At 40.1% G+C, this 19,780-nt stretch overlaps 1 protein-coding gene across 4 annotated transcripts in view; it reads right to left on the bottom strand.

Moving 5' to 3' along the window:
- Positions 1–19,780, bottom strand: part of LOC111579122 (plexin-A1) — a 323,692-nt gene that overhangs the window by 64,079 nt on the left and 239,833 nt on the right. For all 4 annotated transcript variants that reach the window (XM_035955446.2, XM_035955448.2, XM_035955447.2 and 1 more), the window contains exons 13-16: positions 19,170–19,321; positions 16,990–17,110; positions 15,368–15,504; positions 11,604–11,771 (exon numbers count right to left, since the gene is read on the bottom strand). In XM_035955446.2, the coding sequence (XP_035811339.2) occupies positions 11,604–11,771; positions 15,368–15,504; positions 16,990–17,110; positions 19,170–19,321 (578 nt within the window). The remainder of the gene's footprint in view (positions 1–11,603; positions 11,772–15,367; positions 15,505–16,989; positions 17,111–19,169; positions 19,322–19,780) is intronic.

Raw genomic sequence — 19,780 nt, 5'->3', positions numbered from 1 at the left:
TTCCAGAATACTTGGATGCTTCATGACGTACATTCTCTTGTAGGAATGCCACGTGTTTCAACAAATAATGCTCATTCTCTGATGTTAAAAATAATGGGTAGAATCTAACAAGGTATTACATGCAGCAGTTACATTTTTGCTCAGTATATTTTAAAAATGGACATGCAGTGACAAATGTTATCAAAGATGATGGATTGAGAGGATTATTTGCATCTAAAACTTCATTTGGATACCAGAGATAAAGGTTCACATCATGAGGTGTGTATTGTGATTACTGCATGTAGTTGGGTTTACCAAAAAAAATCCAAAAACACTTTTAAGCATTAATAAACACAGTGTAGTGTGTTTAACGCACCAAGGACTTTTACAGTATTAAACCAAGACCACAGTCGTTCCCTACTATGCTGTGCCAAATATAACCATAAAAACATTTATATTGCTTCAGATTCCACATGCTGTTGCTGTATTGCAAGATATTTGCCAACAAAATAAAAGAATCAAACAAAAAAAAAAAGTGGCACTGAATGATGTACTGACAGCCGGGCAAAAAGAAAATGTTTGTCAAGTTGCAAGGGCAATAATTAACATTATTCTTTATTATGTTAAATGGAAATAGAAACCAGGCGGCATTATGTTTCATAAAAAAAAAATATATATTTAGTATGGTGTGAATGTAATTTCTACAAGACAAGTTTGATTAACATGGAAAATACTGCAAGGAGCAGAATTGGGGTAGACATTTGCACTCACAATAGTGCAAATGTTGGCTTCAGGCAGGGTTAAAGCAACTCCTCATAAGACAATTTACAGAGAAAAAAGAAGGAGATATGAACAAATAAGGGAGAAAGAGTGACAGTGAGACAGAAAAGGAGGGAGGAGAGTAAGAGGCAGAGAGAAAGTCGGGGAGGAAGATCTACAGAGATGTACATACTTTAATCACAACTCCATCTACATTAAATATGTGTTTGCCTTGAGGCGGTGAAGGTCACTGGACTGAATACAGTAAATCACAACCCCAGAACTTGGCTGAAGCCCCAAGTGTCATTTTGTTAGTGAGTAGTGTGTGAAGCCAGACCAACACTCTCTTGGTGTAGACATTTGGTTGGATTGGTTCTTAATTCTCTAAAGCATACAGGTGGGTTTTGGGGTTCAATGGCAGGTAATCTTTTAAAATTACCATCATGACACCATTTATCAGAACCAGAAATTGTATATAGAGAAAGAATTGCTGGATTTTTAACTTTTTAACAGTCCTTGCTTATCTGTAAGGTGCCATTCCTTCAGGAATTGTAAGCAAATCTGCACTTAAAATTGCAGAATTTCCTTTAAAATACCTTTATTTTACTGTCTCGTTTAGCATAAATTGCCAAAAATAAAGTATTTTCCCAATGTCATTGTGTCAAAAAGCTAAAAATTCAGTGCTTCTTTCAAAGCCATGAAGCAATATCTGACTCAGCAGTGACCAGGGTTCACATTACAAAATTTCTGGGACTTTTGGGGCTGAACTGCAGGAAGAGACAAGTATGGAAACAAACTCAAAATGTATGTAGTAAAATATCTCTAGTATGTAAAGTCACATGGTGTACATGCCAGGCATTTTCTATTTTTGCAAATTAAAAAAAAAAAAATCAGTGTTGGTCTTTTTCTTTTGTATGATTAATGGCATAACTGTGTCATGGTGCACAACGTCATCTTTGGCTTCTCTCTGCTTCTAGCAATGCTATGTCCATAGATGTGCAGGACTTCATGTTGTTGTAAAAACTGAGCCCACAGTGAGTAAAAATGTGACAGGAGAAAAAAAAAGCCCAGAAACTGTTCGGAGTCCAGAGGGTTAAAAGGTTTCATTTTTTTTAAACTAATGACTAAGACTGTGATGCAAAACTATGGCTTATTAGTTAGCATGTTCTACAAGTCAGATCGGGAAGTGCATTTGGAGTTTGTAATGCAAATATCTGGAAAATATCAGTGTCTATTCAATGGTATTTTGTGTTGGTGTGACCCAAGATGATTGTTCCTTTTGATGTCCCCCAACAATTCAAGATTACAAGCGCTGAGAGAGGATCATGAAGTTCGTGGAAAAAATAAAATCTTTATCATAGAGGACTCTTGCCACTTGTAAAGACAATGGAGTTGGGCTTTCCTTTTCACTGCCACACTTAAAATTGGATTTATGAGGTTTTCTTGAGAGATGTCTTACCTTCTCAATGCCTGCCTTGTTTTACAGAGGCAGTTGCAGCCTCTGAGTCCTCAACTTTGTTTTCTGTCAGAAGATCACTGCTTTTCACTGCTGCTAGGCTATCTGTGTCACTGAGAAATATAGTTTATAAGACTCCCTATCATGTATCTTTCTGCAGGTTTTTCACAGCCTGGAGGGGGATATACTGTAGTCTCTACCACTGCTGTCTGAAATAAAAGGCTAGAATAAAACCTAGTGTCTTGATAAAGTCATAAACAATGTGTAGCTCCCTTACTGCACTTTGGAGACCAAATCACATTTGAAAACATCCACTGGGCATCCAAAGCTATTTCTGCTCTATGATGAAGTATGTAGTTTGAGTGGCCAACGCCCACATTAGATAACACTGAAAGGGGATCTCATGTCTCAGTGGATGTCTGGTTGGTTGGATGTAGAATCTATCTCGCCTAATTGTCTCACTCAGAGATCCCTGACTCTGACTGCTGAATTCACTATAAACACCCTAAAGACAAATGTTTGCTTGATGTCTTGTGGTATCAACTCTCTATAAGGTGACACTGATGAAGAAAGGAATGACTTCATTGCCACTGACCACCACAATAAATAAAAAGGCGAGTGTATGTGCATCTGTTCTTCATGTATCTCACCAAACACACACACGTTAACAAAATTGTTGGTACCCCTCAGTTAATGAAAGAAAAACTCACAATGGTCACACAAATCATTTGAATCTGACAAAAGTAATAATAAATAAAAATTCTATGAAAATTAACCAATGAAATTCAAACATTGCTTTTGAACCGTGGTTCAACAGAATTCTTTTAAAAAATAAACTCATGAAACAGGCCTGAACAAAAATGATGGTACCCGTAGAAAAGACTGAAAATAATGTGACCACAGGGACATGTTCAATCAAGGTGTGTCCTCTAATTAGCATCACAGGTGTCTACAAACTTGTAATCAGTCAGTCGGCCTATTTATAGGGTTACAAGTAGTCACTGTGCTGTTTGGTGACATGGTGTGTATCACACTAAACATGGACCAGAGGAAGCCAAGGAGAGAGTTGTCTCAGGAGATTAGAAAGAAAATTATAGACAAGCATGTTAAAGGTAAAGGTTATAAGACCATCTCCAAGCAGCTTGATGTTCCTGTGACTACAGTTGCACATATTACTCAGAAATTTAAGATCCATGGGACTGTAACCAACCTCCCTGGACGTGGCTGCAGGAGGAAAATTGATGACAAATGGAAGAGACGGATAATACGAATGGTAACAAAAGAGCCCAGAACAACCTCTAAAGACATTAAAGGTGAACTCCAAGGTCAAGGTACATCAGTGTCAGATCACACCATCCATTGTTGTTTGAGCCAAAGTGGACTTCATGGGAGACGACCAAGGAGGACACCATTGTTGAAAACAAATCCTAAAAAAGCCAGACTGGAATTTGCCAAACTGCATGTTGACAAACCACAAAGCTTCTGGGAGAATGTCCTATGGACAGACAAGACAAAACTGGAACTTCTTGGCAAGACACATCAGCTCTATGTTCACAGATGCAAAAATGAAGCATATGAAGAAAAGAACACTGTCCCTACTGTGAAACATGGAGGAGGTTCTGTTATGTTCTGGGGCTGCTTTGCTGCATCTGGTACAGGGTGTCTTGAATCTGTGCAGGGTACAATGAAATCTCATGACTATCAAGGTATTCTAGAGAGAAATGTGCTGCCCAGTGTCAGAAAGCTTGGTCTCAGTCGCAGGTCATGGGTCTTGCAACAGGATAATGACCCAAAACACACAGCTAAAAACAGACAAGAATGGCTAAGAGGAAAACACTGGACTATTCTGAAGTGGCCTTCTATGAGCCCTGATCTAAATCCTATTGAACATCTGTGGAAGGAGCTGAAACATGCCGTCTGGAGAAGGAAACCTTCAAACCTGAGACAACTGGAGCAGTCTGCTCATGATGAGTGGACCAGAATACCTGCTGAGAGGTGCAGAAGTCTCACTGACAGTTACACAAATGTTTTGATTGCAGTGATTGCCTCAAAAGGTTGTGCAAGAAAATATTAAGTTAAGGGTACCATCATTTTTGTCCAGGCCTGTTTCATGAGTTTATTTTTAAAAACAATTCTGTTAAACCACGGTTCAAAAGCATGTCTAATTTTAATTGGTTAATTTTCATTTATTATTACTGTTATTGTTAGAAGGTTTTTTATATTATCATTAATAGTTGTACTGTGAACTGTGTTAACCCAGATTGTAACATATGATGTTTTCATATATAAGCTATGCATTTACCACACCCATCATACTTTTCTTATTTCTGCTCTTCACTCACACCCACATTCAACTTTATTCACTCCCATTTACTTGCATATCATTATCCTGTAACTCCACCTGTATAAATAAAGGATGACAGGGACCACCTCTTTGTAACTTACACTAGAAGTGTCTCGTTGCACTGAGTGGGTTACCCTTGCTGCAAGTACAGAGAAGCCTCCGTGTTGTTTTTCACAGCGAGCGGTCCCTGGTTGGAGAGTAGCCGCTTAAGAGTCCTCCTCTCTGACAGTTATCAGATTCAAATGATTTCTGTGACCATTGTGAGTTTTTCTTTCATTAACCGAGGGGTACCAACAATTTTGTCCACTTTGGATTCATTATAACTTGGTTGGCTTTCAGAAATCATGTCAGTCTTCCAGTATCACTTCCAAGTGTAAGTGATCGACGTGCCACGTAAAGTACCTGTATCCTCTGGACTTTCTATTATTTGACACAAACACCGTGAGTATTTTCATTACTTTTAGCTTTTGATAGTTCAAGTGGCTAATCGGTGATGGCAGTGACACCCTACTGCTTTAAAATTTTAGGATTTAAACACCAATCAAGCTTGCTGAGATCTATGCTAAGATCTATTCACCTGACAAGGAAGGCAGGATGTGCCTGTGTTAGTCTGAGTAATGGCTGATTCACAGTAAGTTCTAGAATTCTCTTCTGGATCCACTAATCTATTCAGGCAATGCGTCCACAGGCCATTTTAAAGATCATACAGACAATAACAAGCACAATTTTCTCATGGCATCATGCCTTTCACTAAGGCACTGGCCAAGCCGTAGTCCCTAACTTGGTAAGTAATCCCCTTTAACCTTCCATCACACAAGGACAACAGGACACAGTCCATCTAGTGGGTTCCTATGTGTTACTGCTGACTTCTGCAATATGCAGGTGTATTTTCGTTGTCGACATTAATCTGACACATATCCAGAATGACTTATGTACAAGCACCAACAGCAGCGTAAATGATATGGTGAAAGGAAGCAGAGACAGAACCTCTTAATATCTTGGATAGAGCCTCTGGCTGGCTAACACTAAACATTCATCTCTCACTCTAATCCAGCGAGACTTACAATAGCTGCAAATGGTAATGATAGGGTGGGACAGGGAGTAAATGATAAAGGTAGATGTACCATCTTTCGCATTGTAGGTAGATAAAAGGCTGCAAGTCAGGCTATTCTTCTCAGTTTTTCAGTCTTTTTTCGCTTTTGGCAGGTTGCCCATTACTGGCTAAGGAGAGCTGATCGCATTCATTCTTTGAATAACAGTATCATATTTAAGATGTGATCGTAGATGTAAAGGGATGTGTCAAGTCCCTGACTGGTATTTTGACAGCTGACATAGGTGTGAAAGTATTTTCTGATTAGGTATATTGTACACAGTATTCACATTAACTTTAACACTGTATTCATGCCATTTCTACTACTGAACTGTAATCTTCAAGAGCCAAATTCAGCTTAAGAAACTGGAAGTGAGATATTTCAATTCTCTTTGGCTGAGTGCCATGAAACTCTGCCGTGATGTAGTAAAATTAATTTCGTACAAATCAAGTCTGTTCTGTCGAGCAAACTGTAATTATTGTTAAGAAGTTTAAGTTGTAATATTGTAAAACTTCCATCAAAACTCTTTTAATGATTTTTTTTCTTAATCTTCTTCCACCCCTGTATAGGGGAATATATTAAGCAAAAAATAAACAGTTCTTGAAGCTGAGGAGTTGGAAGCAGAAAAAACAGGAAGTCATAAAGATTTGTGATGGCTAGTCGCTGGGTCAGAGCTTGTGCAAGATGACAGGACTTGTGGGATGTTCTTGTATGCATTGGTTTCTACCTACCAAAAGTGGCGCAAGGAAGGACAACCGGTGAACTGGTGACATGGCCACAGGTAGATGATTGGAGAGTCCAAAATGGAGCAATCTGTTGTAGAGTATTAAGTGTGTCACATCATCCACTTTCATTTAAACCTGCCCTGTTGTAAAGTTAAACTGCCCCACAAAAGAGCCAAAGTTTTCAGACAGTCAGGAAACAAGTGTCAATGGACAGACATGGGTTCATCAAGGCACAAAGGAAACAAGGGTTGGACTGTGTAGTTTGATCCCACAGAAGATTTGTTGTAGCACAAACTGCTGAAAATCTAAACCTGGCTAAAATAGACAGACGTCAGAGCACCCATACATGCAGCTGGCTGCATATGGGGTTGCTGAGCTGCAGACTGTGTCCATGTTGACTCCTGTCCACCACCGAAACACTCTACAGTGGGCACATGAGCATCAGAGCTGGACCATGGAGCAATGGAAGGCAGTCTGATGGACCGTGTGAACCATTTACCTGGGGATTATATTCCAGCAGAATGCACTATGGGAGGAAGCCAAACTGGCGGAGGCAGTATGATGCTCCAGGTAATGTTCTGCTGGGAAACCTTGGGTCCTGCATTCATGTGGATGTTACTTTGACATGTGCTAGCTACTTAAACATTGCTGCAGACCAAGTACACCCTTTTAGGACAGCAGTCTTCCTTCATGGCAGTAGCTGCCAAACATGATTTGAGGAACATGACAAACATTTTAAAGTGTTGAATTGGCTTCCAAATTCCACATATCTCATTTTGACTGAGCATCTGTGAAATGTGCTGGAAAAACAAGTTCAATCCATGGAGACCTCAACTCACTACTTTCAGGACTTATAGGATCTGCTGCTAATGTCTTGGTGCCTGACATCACGGGACACCTTCACAGGTCTGTGGACTTCATGATTCGACTGGTCAAAGCTTTCGCAGAATGGGACCTATGAGGTTTAATGTTGTAGCTCATCTTTATCGATTTTATTTCTATATTTATATTCATTTACAGTGTTTAGTTTCAGTGATAGTAAGTACCAGGCATGGTGTAAAGCATCCTATCATTCTGGTGCCTAGAATGCTATTGTTGTATAAGCAACGGTTCAGTATCTAGATGTTGTGTAAACTGCATTTGCTCATATACAACATGGAATGCTAACAAAAGGAAACACTGACCTTGCATTACTGTGGTCTTTACAAGATGGATGAGGTTCTCTGATTAGCAAAGGAGGCAAGACCACAATCAGATGAACTGATTTTTAATTAGATGTTTATGCCATTGCCACAAACGCACCACAGAAGCAAACAGACTTCACTTTTTTTCTTTTTTTTAATAAACTGGCTGTCCTCTGCCTCCTCCTCTCTTTTCCTCCTCAGCTTGATGTATATTTGTACTGAGTCCCTCTGTCCCTGTTGCTCCTCTCTTTGTCTAAGTGAGTATCTTTAGCTCAGGTGCATGCTTCAGGGAACAGACAACAAGACAATCAGAATAAACTCCCAGGGATAGCTAGGGAAATCCAACCTCTGTTGTTAGTGTTTCTCTCTGTCTACTCTTCTTCCTTCTCTTGCCATCTCTGCCCTCTATTCCTGTTTTCTCCCACTGTATTTCATCTCTATTCCTCCTCTCATTGACTATCAAATGTTTAAGATATATCTGTTGTTTCCTCTTAAGATGAGACTGCAAAAACTTCACAAAAAAAAATATTGCCAAGATTAACAAATCGCACCCATAAGGCTCATCATTTAGCAAACTTTGGGGGCAAAATTGTCAAATTCAGTGGAAATACAAAAATTGTTGCATTTCCTTGTGGGTTAGAGCAATCATCTTGGCAGTGCTAATGGAGAGTCACTGGAGATGGAGAGTTCAAAATGGAAGAATTTATTGTAGTTTATTAAGTGTGTTGCATTATCCACTGCTGCACAATAAACTGTTCCACTGAAGGCAAAATGGACAGACATGTCTGTTGAATAAATAAACTATTTACCTTCAGTATTTCGTAGACATGTGTGGATCACATAAGAACTGGAAAGTAGGAGAACTGAATTCCATATTCAGAAATAGTGCATATTCAGTTTTTCACTGAGTGCACGAGGCGAAAAAGGCTCAGAGGGCTTTCTCACGCATTTTTTTGCTCCATAGAGCACGCACTTTTGAATCCTCCGTGGAAGGAAATTGAGTGCTTGAGCGTCTGAGATTTCCTGCTCACACTCAAATAGGATAAAATAATGTAACCATGCAGCTCTTTCAAAATACACAAGTCATTCTACAGCTGTTCTGGTGATCAAGTATTGAAAGTAAGGCTGTTGGGGCCAGCGTGTATCACGCAATAACCAATTTAGCCACACACCTAAAACAAAGCCCAGATCTGCTCCTGGTGGACGAAGTTCCTGGTGTGACCTTTATGCTTGTAACTAAATATGCACATTTGTTAAGAACGTTTGCATATATTGTGGATATTATGGGAAAGACCTGCTTGTTGCCTGAACACCTATATTTAGACTTGGCAGCTCCCCAGAACGACCAGTTTTCTAATGGTCACCATTAAGCAGCTGTACGGCAGTGGTAATCCTACTTGGTGCTTTGCTTCAGGGCACCTTGGCAGTATTTGTGAAAGGAGTGGCAAACCTCATATCCATCTGCTGTATTTACACAGTCTGTTTGGGAGAAGATTTGAATATTTTGTTCCAAAATTGCTTCTCTAACCTCTACTGCTGCCCAAATATCTTCCCTCAGCATCCCAGATGAGTCCTTGTCATTGATTTATTTTGGAAGTGCTCTGTCTTCTTCCTAAATGGAGTATCATCAGCGAAGCACAATGATAATGAACTCTCTCCCCACCTCTGCTCTTTTTCTCTTTTCACCGTATGTCATGCGCTTTCGCTATCATCTCCCAAGCACAGTGATAATGCTTTGCAGGCTTGCATGTGTTTGCACAAAGGCAGACAATAAGGCAGATATGAACCAATATAATATCACATCTCACTGGTTCGTTATACTTTCTACCTGAACCAGCGTGTGACACAGAGCTGTGGCTGAAATGCATCAGCGAAATTAAAGCTCCCACACGCTGGAGGCAACACACACTTTGTCCGTTGCAGTCCGGTTGGTGTCTGCGAGGGGTGTGTGTTGTTTTGTGGTTTACCGAGCCAGATGGAGGAGGGATCTGGGGCCAAACATCAGGGACTCTGGGAATCAGCGGGGTATTGTGTGTATGTGTGCATGCACGGCTCGTTTTTATGTCGGATCATCACCCCTGAGTGAGCTCTGCGAAGTAGAACCCCAGTTTTAGGCGTCACACACAAACACACACACAGACACGCTGACAGTAGGTGGACAGGGCAGTGATTGGGCCTCAGCTGCTTCTTGGCCAGACCTACTGGGCAAAGGGAACTGGGCAGGATTCATCAACACTTTCCTCTAACAAGCTCTGCATCCATCTCCTACAATCTGTTGATGAGTAACAACAGGGTAGGAAGGAACACAGAGACGGAAAGATAGCAGCAAGAGAGATGGAGGTAAGGTGAGGGGAAACAAGTCAGGATAGCTGCCTGTTTTGAAGTTTTTAAATAAATGAAGTGTATAGGGACAAAATGCTGATTGACACTGTATAGAAAGAAAAGGCATACAGCAAGTATTCTGATAGAATTTCTGTTTTGGGAGGCACACTACTGTTCAAAAGTTTGCGAACACCCAGACAATTTTATATTTTTCATGAAAACTCACACTTTTATTCATGTGCTAACATAATTAGCACAAAGGTTTTCATTCATTTCATTAGTTAACCTTTCAACACCATTAGCTAACACAATGTAGCATTAGAACACAGGAGTGATGGTTGCTGGAAATGTTCCTCTGTACCTCTATGTAGATATTCCATTAAAAATCAGCTGTTTCCAGCTAGAATAGTCATTTAGCACATTAACAATGTCTAGACTGTATTTCTGATTCATTTAATGTTATCTTCATTGAAAAAAAAAAAAGATTTTCTTTCAAAAATAAGGACATTTGTAAGTGACCCCAAACTTCTGAACTGTAGCGTATTACTGTAATTGCTTCGCTCCTGTGTAACTAAACTCATCAATCTGGTCGGATATTAACCTCTGCCAAATCACAGGAGGTGATTAACCAACAATTCTGCCTGAAAATATTGACCCTGATCCCCATGTGGCCATTACAGAACCAAGCTCCAGAAAGGACTTAAATTATACAAACAGGTGTCTTTAGTATCAGTTGGTATTAGAGTTACTGCAGGAGGAACATCAAACACATATACTCCCCACGTAGAATTATAATCTCTAATTAGTCCAGTCAAGTAAAACCAACCAACCTCCCCCAGAGAGATAGAGCCTAGATTGAATAGGGTTTCAGAAAAACCACTGAGGTAACGGCAAAGTTGTTCTCAACTAACCCAAGTATCCATCATGACGACCAATATGAGCGTATGTCTGCCCTCCCTGACAGTAAATCTACTTTAATGTGAAAGTGTTTGCTTGTGTGTGTCCTCCGCTGCAATGCTGCTGTCATGTTCAATGCTGAGCAGTGGAGGATCTTTATTTATTTAGCTGCTGATATACAGTACTGCATGACAGGCTGTAGAAAGCTGGGCATCACCCTGCAACAGCTGCATTAATTCAGGCACAGAAGTTAAGGCTCATGCACCACTCGCTGATCAGTATTAGCTGCCTCTTCAATCACCGATCACATTCAAACTATTAATAGGCTGTGTAATCTGATATATTCACACTTTAAACCCATTTTTTGGTGAATCAGGCTGCTGCTGCTGCTAATTTCCTCCACTATAAAAGTCTTCCTTGAGCCAAATGAAAAATCTCTGGAGGCTGTCAGAGCTCTCACTTAGCATTTAAGTCTTCTCAGATTGCTTCAAGACTGATTCCTTAATATTTTCTTTGCTATGCTCCTGCATTACAAGTGGTGGTGTAAAAAACAAAGTCCAAACTCTGATTTCCTTAAGCTGCTAGCTTCTGAGAATATCCAACCTGGACTCAGTCAGGGTTCCTTCTGGATAAAATTCAAGTAGGAAACAACATTTTTTGTTTGGTGCTTCTATTGATGCAGGAACCTTCCAGCTGCTTGGTTTATTTTAGGAACAACAGACATTTGTTGCTACAGCTATTTGAATATTCCTTCTCCAAGGAGAGCCGTGTGACGTTAAATGGACAAGAACAGAATAAAAGTAAGCAATTGTGCTACGTAAGTGATTACACAACACATTGACTTACCTGGCAATGCTCCAGTCAGGTTCAATCCTCAGGACAGTGGGGTCTTCGGTGTAGTTAAACTTGACTTCAGGGTTTCTGAGCTCAGCATCATCGATATCCACCAGGACTGATGTGCTGCCTGGTGCCAATCCAGCTGGTGTAACACACACTATCTCACGGGCGTTCCTCCTAGACGGAGAGACAAGGGGAAAGTTAGAAAAAGGTGATTCCAAACCCAATACATGTTTTCGCAGAGAGTAAAATTCCAGAAAGACATACTAGACGTTGAAAAGGTAATATCTATGTGATAGTTTTGAGCTGATATTTGCTATAAAGGTTCAGCTTTCTCACAGGAATTTATAATAAATCTAGAATTCTTCTTGGATAAGAATACATAGAAGATACAGGAGAGAATGAAAATGAAAATAAATTAGTTGGGAGACAGAAACTATTCACACTAAAAGAGAAAAAGAAACTAATAAAAGAGATGTTCACAACAACGCTCCAGTAAGAAGCTGTGTAGCAGAGTCAGATCACTCTAAAAATTGAGTTAGAACAATAAAGAGCCGATGATTACTTGCCGGTACCAGGTGATTCCTTTAATACTGAGGTCCAACCTCAAGCATTAACATTTTAAATGACTTGTTCTTGTAATTACCAACGTCTGTCTTGTGAAACTAATTAATCTCATGCTCTTTAAGTCACATTGTAACCTGCCTCTGTGGTTATATAATTCCACCTGTGACTCGGGCACCTCATCCACTGAAGCAAGTAAAATCCTCCTCCTCAAGCGCAAGAATCAAAGTTCACCAGTGACAGTTGAAGCTTCTGATTAGAGAAATTTTGGGAAAATATCTAATTCCAACTTTTCTGACAGATATTGGAATTAGATTTGCAAAAGAATTTTAGTGTTTTTTCTTTGTTTTAAGTGAAGCGTCACTTCAATATTCACTCTGCAAAAGATTTAAAATATGTAATGGAGGATTGCCACAAGATAGGATCAAAAGTGTGACTGTCACACAAAGAGGCATGAATTAAAAACTGACTATTTAAACCCTCAATTAGATGCCTCGAACTACACTGCCCGTCCAGAAAAAAAAAATCGCACACTAATATTTCGTTGGACCACGTTTAGCTTTGAGTATGGCATTCATTCACCATGGCATCATTTCAATAAGCTTCTGCAAAGTCACAGCATTTATTTCTGTCCAGAGTTGCATTAATTTTCTGCCAAGGTTTTGCATTGATGATGGGAGAGTCGGACTGTTGCGCAAAGTCTTCTCTGACCTCTGGCTGAGGTCTGGACTCTGTGGAGGCCAATCCACATGTGAAAATGATGTCTCATGGTCCCTGAACCACTCATTCACAATGTGAGCCCCATGAATCCTGGCATCGTCATCTTGGAATATACTCCTACCATCAGGGAAGAAAAACTCCAGTGATGGAAAGACCTGGTATTTTTTTTTGTATACTTAGGTAATCGGCTGACCTCATTCTTTGGGCACATAATGTTGCTGAACCTGGACCTGACCAACTGCAGCAACTTCAGATCATAACACTACCCCACAGATTTGTACAACCACAGGATATGTCTTCTGACATGGTTGTTTAAGAAATGAGAAGCTCCTCACTGCATCAGCTAGGGTTAAATAAGTTGTTACCTGCTGAAACATATTTATCACTGCAGTAATTATCCAATGGAAGCCTCCCTGACTTTTTTTTTTTTTTTTTTTGAGAGGAAGTGTATATTGGATTTCGATCTAAACAGATAAGTGTGAAAAACATGAGCAACAACTGTATGTAGCCTCTATTTACAAGTGGCATTAACACAAGTCCTCTGTTCTCTATCTAGACACCAACATCTGATCCATGGGTGTTTGCATTTACCCCGTGAATTCAATGTTTTCCCTTTTTTTTCATTTTTGCCCACACAGATCTCTACTTGTGAATTATTAAAGTATGACGGTGGAGTTGAAAACAAACACGGCAAGTCCCCAGAGACAAGGGAAGCACTGCCATGGATGGGCCTCATTCATTTTTAAATAAGTTTTTACAGAAAAAAAAAACTTGACTTTTCACCCTGATGTGCCGATTTTTTTTTCCTGAAACATAGTGAGGATCATGGCGTGTGGAATACATTTACACTGGGCTACGATCTCATTCTGACATGAGCCGTACACGTTACATGTTATATTAACATGCATTTTTCCTTGTCCAGCTTAAGATAGCATGTGAATGCCTGGTGGATTGGTGGTTTATAAAGAAGCCTGTCTAGATATTTGTCTAATGAAAATCTGTTACTTTTTTCAAATGCAACAAAAGCAATGAAAGATAAATAAACTAGAAATGAAGTAACGACTGCAAAGAGGAAATATTTCACTTGTTTTTGAAAGAAAGAGAAATAACAAAAAGAAGGGCTCAGTAAATTGTGACTGCTCATCTACGGCTTGTACTTTCTGAGGTAAAAAGTGAAATGGGCTCAGTGCGCAGATGAGGAGAAGGATGTAAAAACATGAACAAGGAATTAAAGTCGTATTTAATGAAGTTTATACCTACGATTATCAGTGTGCTCACAAGGATCAGCGGCACCAGTCACAAACAGTGGGGGAGGGATGAAGAGAGTTTGTGTGCATGTGTGTGTGTATGTGTGTCAATGCTTGCTGGTCCCACAGGCAAAATAACATTTTGAATTGCAGTCTTGAGTGCAGTCCCTAGTAGCTACATTTTCTAATATGTATTTAGCACAGTTGAGTGGTGGCTGCTTTTCTGGGCCATGACTTCACAGGAGCAATGTATGTATGTGTGGACGTGTATAGGTGTGTTTACGTGTGTGTGTGTGTGTGTGTGTGTGTGTGTGTGTGTGTGTGTGTGTGTGTGTGTGTGTGTGTGTGTGTGTGTGTGTATGTGTGTGTGTGTGTGTGTGTGTGTGTGTGTTTCACAGTCTTTTCTGCATCTATATACCAATGACACGCAGACGGAGAAAGTGTGAGAGAAAGAAAAAAAAAGGATACAGAATCTACACTATCCACCCGCCCATGTCCCTCGGCCTGTAACCATAGCAACCCCATTCAGAAGGAGCCCATGCTTCAGCAATCTTCACAAGATGCCACAAACACAGTCCCACAGTTAGGGTGTGACAGATAAAGACAGAGTTGAGGTGAGCAAACAGTTGCGGTGAAGTGGAGTTTGTGGGATTACTGTGAGGAGGCTGCGGCACAGAAATGACTGCTGTGACATCAAAGCTAGCGTACGGTTGCTTCAATAGAGATTAGCTATGAGAGGCTAATCCATGCATTTGAAATGCAAGCAACTGTGGTGATAGTTTGGACTTTTTTCATGCACTAGATTAGGGAAAGTCTGTGTGAGTGCAGACAAAGAGATGCTGTGTGTCTGCAAGCAACAAGCAAGCACACACACCTAATACAAACAGCCCTGATCCCACACACACACTGAAACCAACCTAACCTGACACACTGATTACATGCTTACATGTGCATGTAATATCTTTATGATAATGACATTTTTCTGCAATGCACGTGAACAAATCTTCAAACAGCAAATCCTTAGTTAAGCACACATTTTCTTTAGCTTCATTTATTTATATTTCCTGCATTATCTACAGTACCTTCAGTTGTAATTATAAATGTGGTTTACCATCTTAGGTTGTCTTTTTCTTATCTAAATCCTGTTCTCTTCTATGTAGTGCTCCAGTTTCCCTCAAGGGGTCATTTAAATTCAATTTAGACACACAAAAAAACAAACAACAAAAAACAGATTTTCCTTACTTTTTGAAATAGCAGGGCTGTGGTCCAATGCTGACAGACACATAGCTGCCTGCGTTGAGGTAGCTTCCCTCTATGGTGACCCGGGTGCCACCTGAAATGGGCCCCTGAGATGGCTGGATACGAGTGAAATATGGAGTCTGGACAAAAGAGACGAACAAAAGAAAGTCACGTATTATGTCCCCCGTGTTCTGTTCCCCCTACTTTCAATGCGCCCTTGAATCCAATCCAGTCCTGCGGTACACAATAAAGATCGATGTAAATATGAGTAAAGTAGTGTCATTAAAGCTGCAGTGGGCAGTATTTTTAACATTTCAGCATTTTGTATTTTGAGAGATCTGAGAGGAAACTCCACCTATACGCCTCCTCCTGACTCAGCTTTCAGGCTATGCATAATCTAGACTGTGACAGGAGATTCAGCCAATCATGGGACTTTTCACCCAGATCAGTTAAGAGATTATAGAAATCTGCCACAGGCATAGGATGTGGTGGTACAATAGGATAAACACAGGAGTATACTTTTTTGCATTTCCAGATTTCTGCCTAAGGCGATACTGTGGCTTTAAAGGAAAACAGCATGGTAAAAGGTTAAACACAACTGACTGAAAGAAGATTCATGCTAAATTACAGAAGTGCAATTTCTTCCTGAGGGTGTCACCTGCAACACTAAATGCTAACTGCTAAAACAACATGTTCACTATGACTGTTTTGTTTTTTGCACACAATAAAAGACATTTAACATTGAAATCAGAACCCTGTAAAAGTCACAGTTGCAAAAATACAAGTTTTATTTTTTGAAGTATTATTTTTTTATTGTGTGTGTGTGTGTGTGGGTGTGTGTGTGTGTGTGTGTGTATATATATATATATATGTGTGTGTGTGTGTATGATTGATAGATAGATAGATAGATAGATAGATAGATAGATAGATAGATAGATAGATAGATAGATAGATAGATAGATAGATAGATAGATAGATAGATAGATAGATAGATAGATAGATAGATAGATAGATAGATAAAATAAAAAATACAACATTACAAATAATCATTGTGATATAGAGGGGGGGAAATTTAATTACTGATAATTTATACATTTTTTTTACCCTTTTTTTAAAAGACCAACATAAATTTTGAATTTGACCATATTACGTTGAATTGACACTGACATTAAATAAAAAAGTAAGCAAAACCTGGTGGCATGTTATGTGCATATTCAACCGCTTTCAAAGTGGTGTCCATCTGATGCTGTTAAGTGAAACTATCATCCTAATTAGAGTCATCTTTCTTCATGTGACCCTTCTCAAACTGAAACTTTTTCTCATTTACTGAAGAAGTTTTAAAGACTGTGTTTTGTCTTTACTTTGTTTAATAGTCATACTAGAGAGAGACAGGAAATCTGGAGAAAGAGAGCAGGTGAATGACATGCAGTGAAGGTTTACGTCGACTGGGGATCAAACCAGGGACTCATTGTTTGAGGCCATTTGCACTCATGTGGTACCCACCCCAACCACCAGTTACAGGGGACATCTTAACAGTGGCAGTGTCTCTTTTGACTCCTCACTTTCCTCATAGAACAACAAATCTAACAGAACCCTCTGAAGAATCTACTTGTGCAGGTTCTTACCACGAAGGTGAAGGGCCTCGGGGACAGGGCTCTGTAGTCGTTGACGCAGTCTCTCACACACACCTCCACCTGAGCCTCTTGGACTCTGTAGCCGGTAGCATCGTTCAGCAGACACACTATTCTGTAAATGGAGAGATAGTTTATAAAATCCAGCTTCAGACTGATGCTTCGTTGTTCAGCTGAATTTTACATATTCATTGTAGTAGTGTGAAAAATGACAAAACTGTGCCAACAAAGACACAAAATCAAGGGCATTCATAGACCGCAAAGCAAAGCCTAACATCCATGCAACCATTAGTGTTACTGCAGTACCTGTACTGTGAGCTTTAGACACAGTAACAAGAAGAGAATGGTCGGTCACGTGACCACCGCAGACTTTGCACACTGCACCAAAATACCTCACAAAATAGATCTCAATCTGTTTCTGAGAAGTGGTGAAACAAAGTACAAAGAAAAATGAAGGAATCAGACTGGGAAATGGTGCAGGGATGTCAGGAATAATGTGCAGAATAACTGATGTGTGTGTAATATTTGAATAGAGATGCCTTCTATCTCAACATGCATCATTTCCCAACTAACTGCACTACAGAGAGATTGTTTGATCTGCGTGAACTCAATTCCTCAGCCGTGTAGGACCCTGCAGAGGAGTAAATGTCAGGATGGAGGGATGAGAAAAATAAAGGAAAGAGCATATGTAGGGAGTAATGGAGGGGAACGGCAGATGGAATTTGCAGACACAAAAAAAACCTGATGTCACTATCTTTTCAGCTGCTGAATGAGGTTGCACCTACACAGATACGCGTTCTGGTCGACATTTTTTCTCGTGTTTGATTGGTCGGGATGAGAGAGGTGCTGTCTCTGTGGGCTGCGTGTGCTTTTATGGGAGAGAAAGTCTGTCTGTCTGTGTGTCGCCGCCGCAAATGCATCCATCTGTGCTTTGTAGGCTTTGTGAGAATAGATATAACTCTGTGTCTTTTGAGCATTATTCACATGCCATTTTGTACATGCATGCATTCATTCCTGTACAACGGTGGAAGAAAGTTTTCGGACACACATTGCATTTGTGAAATATTGCATTAAGAGTAACTCTTAGGTCTTCAAGTGAAACTTCTTTTCAGTGCAATCACTGCCAAAATACTAAACAAATCCTAAAAAGTCATTAAAAACTTAAAATTGATTTGTTCCATCAAAATACATGAGAAATTTTGAGTATTGGCTCATTTTGGTACCAGTGATCCGCGAATGAAGGTCGTGCTTTTTCTTGAAAGACACAATATTTATTGCCGTGCTTCGTGTCTATATAAAGCCAGCATATTTGAAAGTTCTTCAGAGACAAAAATGGCTAAAACAAGGAACCTAATGCAGGAAACCCGCCTGAAGGTCCAGCCAGGAAGGGTGCAGCTGTCGTCAGACAGCCAGGAAGTGCAGATGCAGTCCTTCAGCAGTTGGATACACTCTGCAGAAATAACAGCTTGGAAGACAAACCAAGATCTGGGCATCCAAGGGTTTCTTCAGCAAGAAATGACTGCATCCTGATCCTCATGTGCGGTGAAAACTGCTGAATGACATCACAGGAGCTTCAGCAGCAGTGGTCAAACCAAACTGGTGTCCAGTGTTCAACCCGTACTGTACGTGGCTGACTTTTAGATCATAGCTGAAGGTTCTACAAGGCTGTAAAGAAGCCCCTGCTCAATGAGACAGAGGTTAGCCTGTCGTCATTGGGCCCAAGCACACAAGAACTGGACAGCCAGGAATTGGAAGAAGATTCTGTGGTCAGATGAGTGCAGTTTCCAGCTTTATCTTCCTCCTGCTAATATGAGGGTATGCAGAAGGTCAGGCGAAGCATCATTTCCAGCGTGTACAGTACCTACTGTCAAGCATGGTGGAGGCAGTTTTGAACACATTCTCTGTTATCTGTTGACTTTGATATCGACAATGTTGAGAACAGACATATTGAAACTGTCAAGAATTCAGTTTTGTTAGTTGTTCTTGTAAACAATCATCAAAGGAATATATCATGTTTATTTGTTTGTGTCTGTCTAATGCAGCCACACCTTTTAAAACACAAAAAGGATTTTTCTACAAATAGATCATGATCAAATTTGAGAAACTGTAAAATTTTAAGGGTGTCCAAAAACTTTTTCTACCACTGTATATGTATGTTCTGTGTCTTCACTTACCTCTCAGCACTCACATACTCCTCCTCCAGGGGCACACAGGGCACCTTCCCCAACCGGACACCCATCTGGATGTCTCTGAATTGCAGACCCAGGTTTTCCCCCAAGATGGTCACCCTGGTTCCTCCTTGACGAGGGCCCGTCTCAGGGAATAACTAGAACAAGAAGATGAAGGACAGAAAGAAGAAAGAAAAAAGAAGGAAAAAGTGGAACAGAACGTACACAGAAAAAGATATTGTTTACCTCTTCGACCAGTTTATTTCCACTGCATATTTAAATGTACATAAATAAACACATACAGTCACATTAAGGTCACACAATCAATAAAGTTAGATGCTGTCCCCATTCAATCAGTTTCAAGTCTGAAAATGGTCCTCAAGCTTGACATTGACTGGACACTATTACACAAACATACACAGGTAAACACAAACAGAGCCACCAGCCCACACAAACACGCACACACACTCCATTCACATTTGCCCATATCCGTTGATTCAAGTTTTAATGAAGAGAAATCACCTTCTTGGCTCTGAATAACAGCAAAAATGAGATAAAGAGAGGGCAAAAAAACAAGTTATATCGACATACAGAACCAAACCGGCATCATCGCCGTT

Source organism: Amphiprion ocellaris, chromosome 8 (assembly GCF_022539595.1).
Source record: "Amphiprion ocellaris isolate individual 3 ecotype Okinawa chromosome 8, ASM2253959v1, whole genome shotgun sequence".
NCBI classification, from domain to species: Eukaryota; Metazoa; Chordata; class Actinopteri; family Pomacentridae; genus Amphiprion; species Amphiprion ocellaris.
The sequence above is the reverse complement of the archived record's forward strand: the minus strand, read 5'-3'. Positions and strand labels throughout refer to the sequence as shown.